Below are 9,501 nucleotides of genomic sequence, written 5' to 3'. Positions count from 1 at the left end.
GAACTGAGTCAGGAAGCTTGACGTCGAAGTAGTCGACAGTTGGACGAACAGAAATTACAACGCCGCCTATATTATAGGCGACATTGGGCGAGCCATTGCGGCGGCAGAAGAAAATGCGCTTCCATAGCGCCCAGTTAGGCTGGACGCCAAGGAAGGCCTCGCACAAAGTGATGAAAATGGAAATGTGGAGGATTGAATTCGGCGTGAGGTGGTGGAGTTGCAAACCATAGACAAAAAGAAGTCCACGGAGAAAAGGATGGATGGGGGCGGAGAGACCGCGAATGAGGTGGTCGACAAAGCTTACCCGGTACCCCATTGGAGGGGTTGGGTAGCTCTCCTCGCTGGGGAAGCGCAATGCCTGGGGTTTCTTGGTGATCCCCAGTTTCTTCAGCAGGTTGACGTCTTGAGTGGAAATTTTGGATCTTTCCCACTCCGCCGTTCCGAGATCCACGGCGGCCATGGAGGATTCCGGCGTGCTGTGCCTTGTCAAGCGACGAGGTGGCATCAACAATGGCGCAGGATTCGCAGTTTGGAGGTGAGGAGCTCAGGAGGTTGTGGATTGCAAGGGGAACTTTGCAGATGAGAAGGATGACGGCGCGGGCGGAAGTGTCCAAGGAGGAAGAAGATGAATTTATATAGGGGTGCGGTGAAACGACGAACCGTTGGATAAGGAAAATGTGTGACAGATGATAGCCACGTGGCATCAAGGGTAAAAAAGTAATTTAACGTCGCGGAAGTTACGGTGCGTGTGCCAGAAAAAGCGGAGGACGTGTGTCCCCCACTTGCACGACGTGTCAAGATAGTGGATTAATTGGGCCCGCATGGCGGCGAGAAAAGGCTTGTCGCAAATTTTTGACAAGCAATCGTGGCTATCGTCAGCAACAACGTCATCTTGACAGAGGGAAAAATTTGACTCAACAGCTTCATAAAAGGCGACATGGAAAAATAATGATTGAGTCTTTGATCAAATACAAGTTTCTGATCAAATGCTCGGGGGCTACTTTGGAAAAAAGAAAAAGATCTAGAAAGACAAAATAGAAGTGGCATGAGCCTATGATCAAATACAAATATTTGTTCATAGCCTCGGGGGCTACTCCCATCGGGAGCGCTGTTCGCGCACCCGAGGAATTATAAAACTTCGAGAGATAAAAAAAGAATATAGCGGCATAAGGCGTGGAGCCTACAACCAAGAACAAATCCTTGGCTGTAGCCTCGGGGGCTACTCCCATCGGGAACGCTGTTCGCGTGCCCGATGAAATTATAAAAGAAAGAAAGAAAGAGAAAAAAGAAAGATAGAAGAGCAAAAGAGTATATTTCGAGTTATAACTAACTCTACATATACTCCCATCGGGAGAGCAATATAAGTCATCTTTGACTCGATAAAATGTGCCATTCCAGCAGCTGAAAAAGCACTCGACAATATATTCTCAGAACGCCAAAGTTGCGATCAATTTCTGAATGCCGCAAATTTGCGAAGGTAAGACCCCAGATCCGTTCTGCTGGGCGTGGCATCGCTGAAGACTGCGCTCTGCTACCTTTATCCGTATCAACAGATACGAAGAAAAATCCTAACGGACGCGTTAGGTACCCGATAAACTTTACTGGGACTCGACAGAATGGTAAGACCTTAAGCGGCACCTGTCGAAGTTTACACCAGTATCCCGAGATCATGTCCAGGGACGTGATCTTGAAGTAGGTTTTTGCAGATTGCCACTAGAGCAGTTAACTAGTACCTGATCCGTCAGATGAACTAGCCCCAATTACCATTATCCCTGTACAATATAGAATTTTATGTGAAGAAACATAGAAAAAGTTGAAGCCGTCAAATAAAAATAAACGGTGGAGATTTTCCCTGACTCTACAATTCAAGTAAAATCTCGGGGGCTACTGACATAGGCATCCCAAATGGGCCTGCCGAATATAGTACCCGAGGTTTACTGAAGGCCCACTACTCGAAGAATAAGGAGATTCGGGAGCCCAAGATGTATTTAAGGAAAGATAGAGTTGTAATAGGAAGTGTTATTTGTAATCTTGCGGGATGAGTTAGAAACCTTCCCGGACTATGTAAATTGTACTGCATGAATCCCTCGGCTCCGCCTCCTATATAAGGGGGAGTCGAGGGACGCAGAGATCATCGAATCATTGTTTACAAACCCTAGTTTTCATAATCGTCGAGTACTTTTCGGCTGAAACCTTCGAGATCTACTTGCCCTCTACTTCCAACTAAACCCTAGCCTACAATCCATAGGCACTGACAAGTTGATACCTTGTCACCAGGCCTCCACCGACCTCGCTCTTTCGCCTATATAAATCTCCCGGCGCAAAAACCCTAAATATACCAGCCTCTGCCCACGAAAAGTTATGTAGCTCGGCCGCCATCGCAGACAAGATCCGGGGGACAGAAGTCTCTGTTCCGGCATGCTGCCGGGACGGGGAATTGCCCCCGGAGCCATCTCCATCGACTCCACCGCCATCTCCATCGCCATTGTCGACTCCCATTGATGTAGCCCCGCCTATCGTCGACGCTACACCATGGCCAAGGAGTCCCCCAAGTGGACCAACAACACAAACCCCCGCGATATATGTCAAGGTGAACTCTTCCCTCTCTATGGTTGACCTCAACACCAACTTGAATGGTATGCTACCTCATGCCTATCGTCATGGTGTCCATAGGTGCCGACATCGACAAGGACCAAGAGAGAAGGAACTCCCACGGTGCAAGGAAGAGAGAAGAAGAAGAGAAGAAGAAGAAGAAGAAGAAGAAGGAAAGAGGAGAAGAAGGCTGGCCGGCCCAGAACCCGGTTGGACCGGCCCCACAACCGGACCGTCCGGTTGGCGCCCGGTCGACCGGACCCAGGACCGGACCACCCGGTCATAGGCCCGGTCTGACCGGACACAAACCGGATTTGACGGGAATGACTCACCAAGCTGCCTAAGTTATCCACTTGCGTACCTTTTCGGCCCAAGCTGCCTTGTACCTATATATAAGCACCTAGGTCATCCCCTTTACCCCTTAGACAAGATTTAGGCTTAGACATGAAGTTGAGCTTTGTCTCCCTAGGGTTTCATCCCCTTTGTATCAAGGCTACCCTTGTTGGATGTATGGATTTGCGAGTGTGAGATTCTAGTGCTAACCACTCTCTCTCCCACTCCTAGATTCATCTCCCTCACCAATCTCTCCGCTCGGAATTCTACCACGTGTCTCTTCCGGGTTGATTCTATTGGCGTGGTCCATCGAGCCACGGGGTAAGTATCGATTGTATCGGGTTGGTGTGCGTGCGTGAGTTCCTCGTGTTCTTTGTGTTCATCGTGTTCTTCGCACTCTCCCTCTCTTCCCTCTTTGGATTTCGGGTCAACCGCAAGATCGGGCCACAAACGGGGTCTTAGACCACATCACCCATGATAAGGAGGGAGTAGTTCTACCTCGGGGCTGAGGGATCTGCCGGTAGCTATGTGGTTTATCTCTCTCTCTTTATGTGACCATGAGCTTTGTAATCTAGATGTCGTTATGCTATTCAAGTGAACTTTACTTATGTGATCTCCGGAGACTCCTTGTCCCACGTGTGTAAAGGTGGAGTGTGTGCATCGTGTGGGTCTGTTAGGCTATATTTCACATAATACTGGTTCACTGCATTATGATTTGAGTTGGATGTCTCTATGAAATTGTGGTGTGTTAGTACCGCCTCTGAACGCTCAAAGTGCAGCGCGGGGTGTTCATTAGTACTTGGAAATACATTTTTAAGGTTTACTTTTGCAGACCTACACGGTAAATTAGTGTTCGTTATCCAACCGAAGAGTCTCTCGGAGTAGCATAGTGAAGTGCTTATATTTATATTCCTTTATGATATCATTGTTGAGAGTGACCACTAGTGAAAGTATGACCCCTAGGCCTTGTTTCTAAACATCGAATCACCATTTATTTACTATTTTACTGCATGTTTACTTGCTGCCATATTTATTTCAGATTGTTATTACCACTCATATTCATCTATATCACTTGCATTTTACTATCTCTTCGCCGAACTAGTGCACATATACACCTGACAAGTGTATTGGGTGTGTTGGGGACACAAGAGACTTCTTGTATCGTAATTGCAGGGTTACTTGAGAGGGATATCTTTGACCTCTACCTCCATGAGTTCGACCTTGGGTGATCTACTTAAGGGAAACTTTCTGCTATTCTACAAACCTCTGCACTTGGAGGCCCAATACTGTCAACAAGAATAGAAGCGTGCGCATACATCAAGTTGTTAAAAAATTAAGTTTTGCATTTTTTTTTGCCAAACACATACCACATACGCTTACAAATGCGTACACACTTAGCTCCATAAACACAAGCACATATCCTATCCCTATCACTACCTCCGATTGAGTAAGTTCAAGAAACTGATCCAGCGGGTCATCGCAAACTCCTCAATGTCGACGAGAATGTCACCTCCCACTGATTTTTTTTTCGTTTTTATGAGAGATCAAAATGTTAAACCTGGAGTTTGATCCCTTGTGAGCTGGGGGCGTCAATGTCACCAAAACATTCAACCACAGGTTTGTTCTCAGTGTTGCATTTTTTTAAACACAGTAAAAGCTCACAAATATGTAGATTGACGACGAAAGTCGCCTTCCACCAAAAAAAATCTATTTTAATAAGACATAATAAAAGAGATAAATCGCATGGGTTGCGTGTATTGCTACCCTTCTAATCATCCAATTACATGTTAGTTCTCAATACCGGAAAAATAGTTTTGCTAATTATGCCTATTTTACCGGAACTAGGCAAATAACCTAGCGTAGCCATCTCTCGAAGTAATTTATCATGGATTTCAATTCTTTTTACTACCTAATAAAGCTTTAAATGAAGAAATCAAGGCACGAGAATATACGAAGAGGGGTCTCTAGAATATTTAGTGCCCAAGAGCCTCAAGTGGACCGAATCAAATGGAAACAAGACGACAATGTTCATAGACTGCTCGACCTTTCTTTCCTTTTCTTTCAGGGAAAGCTTCCAAAAAGGCCGAGTAGCTCTATTTCATTTCAGTGATGGGCTTACATTTCACAAAATATCCAACAAGTTGCTGACATAGCAAATTGAACCTATAACTCTACAAAAAGAACTCTGAACAAGATAAACTGAAAGCAATCGTGTCCTTCTCCACCGCATACTGGAGCTCTTCTCATGCTCCTGACCAGCAACACCGCCGTCGGGGATGCACCAATTTGGGTGATGTCGTTGTGACTTGCTAGGACAAAGCAGAGGAAGGCATCCGCGTCGGCTTAACGCCCGAAGGTTGAAGAATAGCCATATCGTGGCCAAGATAAACAAGGGCAAGATGGCCACTACCGTCTCTAATCCCGTGGTTGAGAACATTTGGTAATATCCGGAACCTGACTTCCTCGCAGCCGATCCCAATAGTCCTAACAAGGGGCAGACCCATCTCGAAAACTATCACCTCGATGGTTTGAGAACATAGACTGACTGACGAAAACCACCATATCCAAGCCACCACCGAGCCTTATTGACAGGGACGCGTCAGTGATGTCGTCAGCCACATCCGGCTCCAGCCACTAGAGCACCATAGAGAGAAACCATACCCCAACGAACCACCAGCCGGCACTATTCATAACTATGTGAAAAAACAAACCTACTACTCCGGACAGCGAGGCCGCCGGAGGGCAGTGGTAGAGGAGCCTGAGAAGGGAAGGCGAAATGCTTGACCATTCGCTTAGCATTTGACCAACCTTAGGGTACTTGCTAAAATTAACGATGTGTACAGAAGTTTTAAAAAAATTCATACGAGATTTTCTTTATGATACTCCCTCAATCCCAGAATGTAAGGCATAGTAGATTTTTGTTGGTCACAAATTACAACTTTGACTATTGTGGATTTTCGTTTTTTTAAAAAGTGAAACAATGAAAAGTTTGACCAAATATATAGAAAAAATAACAGTCTATATATACTTGGTCAAATTTACCTCATTCGACTTTTGTAAAACTAGCATGCACTACATTTTAGCATAGATGGAGCAATATATAGCGCTCAGTGAGATTTAAATTGAATATTTTCCACTCGAAAGAAAGCCAAGAAAGAACTAGCACATGGTCGGCAAGCTATTCATAACAAGAAAGTCCAGGAGAGGTAATGCTTGCACACACACACGAAGGTTACTTGTTGCACAGATGGAAAACAAAACGTCCTCTTTTCGATCCTTTCTTTGGTATTTTTGAACTTTGGAGGAAGGAGCGTGTTAAGAGTTTGTCATGCTCATATTAGAGTCCTATGATCCTTGTCCAGACTAAAGCGACACATCCGATCCATAGAAGTATATCTTGCCCTTCTTAGCGCTACACCTGTCACGGAGGCTTGTGATCTCATCGTATTTTCTTGCTGATATGATGCAACCAGTACCAACATTTTCTTGTGTTTAGTCACGAGCATGCACCAGAACTGAATACACAGTGCTGAATGCGGTATAATGCTCGCGGATTAATTTGTCCAAGCATCAGAATACTTCTTGGTCAATTCTTCGGCTATGTACCACACGTAGATCCATATTCCATATATACGTAATATGCATGTTGACCACATTGTGCATGCATATTTTCAGGAAAACAAAACAATGAGTATATATTTTTGTATATATGATACAAATTACTTTCTTATAGTGTAACAAACATGGAATTATATACATGGTAGCAAACCAAATCCAAGGCAACAAACCAAGAACGCGACGACCCTCCACTACACTGACCGACCAACAATCAACAAATATAGCTTAGCCCTTGACTGGTTAAATCTTGACGAGAGATGCTAGTGCCAGAGCCTGAGCTCCAAGTCCACGACCTCGCTCCTGCCAAGGGTGAGGTCCAGCTGCACTTGATCCGCACCTTCCGGCCGCGAGCCACTGGCACCGCCAACATCCTCGTGCTGAGCGTCCGCAGCCGACGGCGCAGCGCCGTCGCTGCGCTCCTTGCGGTGGATGTTCATGTGGCCGCCGAGCGCCTGCGCGTTGGTGAAGCCCCTCTTGCAGAAGCAGCACTCGTAGTACTCCTGCGCCCGCCTCCTCGCCGGGGACTCCTTCTTCGAGCTCGCCGTCTTGACACCCGCGTCCATTGAACCTCTTGAGCCTTGCCGGAAGCTAGCTGCTTGTGTGTGTGCTGTGTACTAGCAAGTGTGGTGGAGCTTCTTGTGGTTGGAGGTTTGGAACGCAACGATGGCAAGCGTTATATAGTGGCAGCATGCGTGGGCGGTAGACGCTACGTCCTGGTGGAGTGCGTGGAGGGGAGTGTGAGTGATGCATGGGGCAAGGTTTTGGCTTTGCACGCGGAGATCCCGGCGGCGGCCGGCCTTTGCCGCCCTAGTTGCCAAATATAGCGTGGCGTAGGGAGCGTCACAGTTATATATGGGTCTGGCGTCTTGGGTATTTATCCTACAGGTGTTGATTATACATAAGGCCAACCGGCCACCTGATTTTGATCATAACGTACATTGTCATCCTTGCATGATCCGAGAGTATCCCACACGGTGACCACTTAGTGAGGCTGCTTCTTCTTAGCACTTCCGTTTATTGACCCAAAAACCAAAATCATTTTTTAATTTATTAGGGCATCTCAAGCCGATCCTTCCTACGGCCCCTTATCTTTTAACTTTTATATTTTATCTGCTAAATAAAAGCAGTTCCTAGTCGAACTCCTAAACTTAACTCCCTAAAAAAATTAGTTTACAAACCAAATTAATTATTCAAAACCAAACATAGAGAAGGGTTCAAATGAAGTAAAACATCATTATTATCTTCCTACAAAATCAAGTTTACAAACCAAATTATTCAAATAAAAACACATGGAAGGGCTCAAATAAAGTAAAGAGCATGAAGGGTTTAAATGAAGTAAAAGCACAACTATGAAGTGTTGTGGAGCCACTGATGCATGATCAACAACATAATCTTGGAGCTGAGTACAAATCTCTTAGTTCTCGATTTTCTTATAGGTTAGGTGTGTCCATCTATTCTATGCTTTGTAAAATGCATAGGTGAAAGTTGGGTTGGTATCAATGCTTTCATAGTTGTGCAGATATCTCGTTGCACATCAATTTCTAAAATAAAATGTTTTTATCGTCCAGATTTGCTATTCTAACTAGAATACGGACAATGGGCAAGTATTGTCAGGTAACCATGAGATATATCAGAACCGGCATTTTTGTTAACGCAGTAGCCATTCCGTGTTATCTGAAAATATTTTCATCCATTTTTTTGGTTTTTTACATATTATTTTTCTTACATACGCAAAAGAAATGCCAATTTAGATGATGCAGACTGAGCTTCTTATTCCCAACCTATGACAATATATACCTATGTTATTCTTTTTCTTCCATTTCTATAGCTTAATACTTTCTCCGATCTCTTCTAATTGACTTGAATTTAGTACAAAGTTGCACTAAATTCGAGTCAACTAAAAGAGATCGGAGGGAGTACTATATTCTCTCTATATAATTGTAGCAGTGTATACTGAAGTTCATTTACTGAAACTTTAGCTCTGTGGCTTCATATCCTATCGTAATAGCCGAGTTAAACTATTGCATGATGAATAGTTGAGCTCATTGTTGCAGTATGAATATACCGAAACTAATTGATGAATCATCGTGTGTTATAGTTTTAGCTATGTTTGAATCTTGGTCTACATATTTTGGGAAGAGGGTGTTTTAGAACCGTCTGACGTGTGTTCAACATATTTTGTTTTGATGTTCTACTGAGCCTGCCATCAATATGTTGCTGCTTATTCATCTATTGATTTGAATCTTTTCAGATGGAAATGTGAAGGAAAAGAAGAGAAGAATGGAGAATTCAAATTATGAATAGGAGAACAGAAATTTCGAATGCTTAATAGGTATGAAACTGTTTTCAGTATCTTAAACTCTGCATATTGATTATGTGAGCTACGGAGATTATGTGAGTGACGGGTTCCAGATTTACCCGGTACCCAGAAGAAGGGGAAGTAGCGGTAGGAGGCCAAGAATTTGCAATGTTGCTCTGACCGACTTCCCATAGAAGTAGGTCCACGAGGAGATCGCCACCGTCCTCTCCCTCTCCACGGCCTAGGTGTAGCTTGCGAGGAGGAGATGGCGACGGAACCAAATAACAGTTTCCAGTTCCTGTTTTTTTTTGAACCAGGAATGTGAGGCAAAAGCCCCACGGCAATTTTCTTTATATTAAAGCAAAACAAGGAAACTGTACAAGAATTTTACATGAAGAAAAAGAACTAACCTAAATACAACACTCCTCCAAAAAGCCTACAACCTACAGAAAGGACTTAATCCAACTCAATAGAGTATCCTTATACTTTGCTTTGATCCTATACTGTAGCAAGGAAATATCATGAATGAACTTTGCCTTTCACTTTCCAAAAGTGGGCTTCTCCTGTCTAAAAAAATTCCCATTTCTTGTAATCCAAATATTCCAGCAGGCAACCATCACCACTTCCATGAAGAAAGGTTTACCAAAACCTCTTCTAGC

General features: G+C 44.2%; 1 protein-coding gene across 1 annotated transcript; it reads right to left on the bottom strand.

Moving 5' to 3' along the window:
- Window positions 1-6,617: 6,617 nt before the first annotated feature.
- On the bottom strand, window positions 6,618-7,172 carry LOC127321992 (uncharacterized). The gene has a single exon (XM_051350942.1). The coding sequence runs from the start codon at window positions 7,104-7,106 to the stop codon at window positions 6,804-6,806; it is 303 nt and encodes a 100-aa protein (XP_051206902.1). The 5' UTR covers window positions 7,107-7,172; the 3' UTR covers window positions 6,618-6,803.
- Between the last annotated feature and the right edge of the window lie 2,329 nt (window positions 7,173-9,501).

This window comes from Lolium perenne, chromosome 2 (assembly GCF_019359855.2).
Source record: "Lolium perenne isolate Kyuss_39 chromosome 2, Kyuss_2.0, whole genome shotgun sequence".
NCBI lineage: Eukaryota > Viridiplantae > Streptophyta > Magnoliopsida > Poales > Poaceae > Lolium > Lolium perenne.
This window is presented reverse-complemented; position numbering and strand designations above follow the sequence as displayed.

Bases quoted from the DNA above. Each gene is read 5' to 3' on its own strand.
- LOC127321992 (XM_051350942.1), bottom strand. From the start codon at position 7,106: ATGGACGCGGGTGTCAAGACGGCGAGCTCGAAGAAGGAGTCCCCGGCG.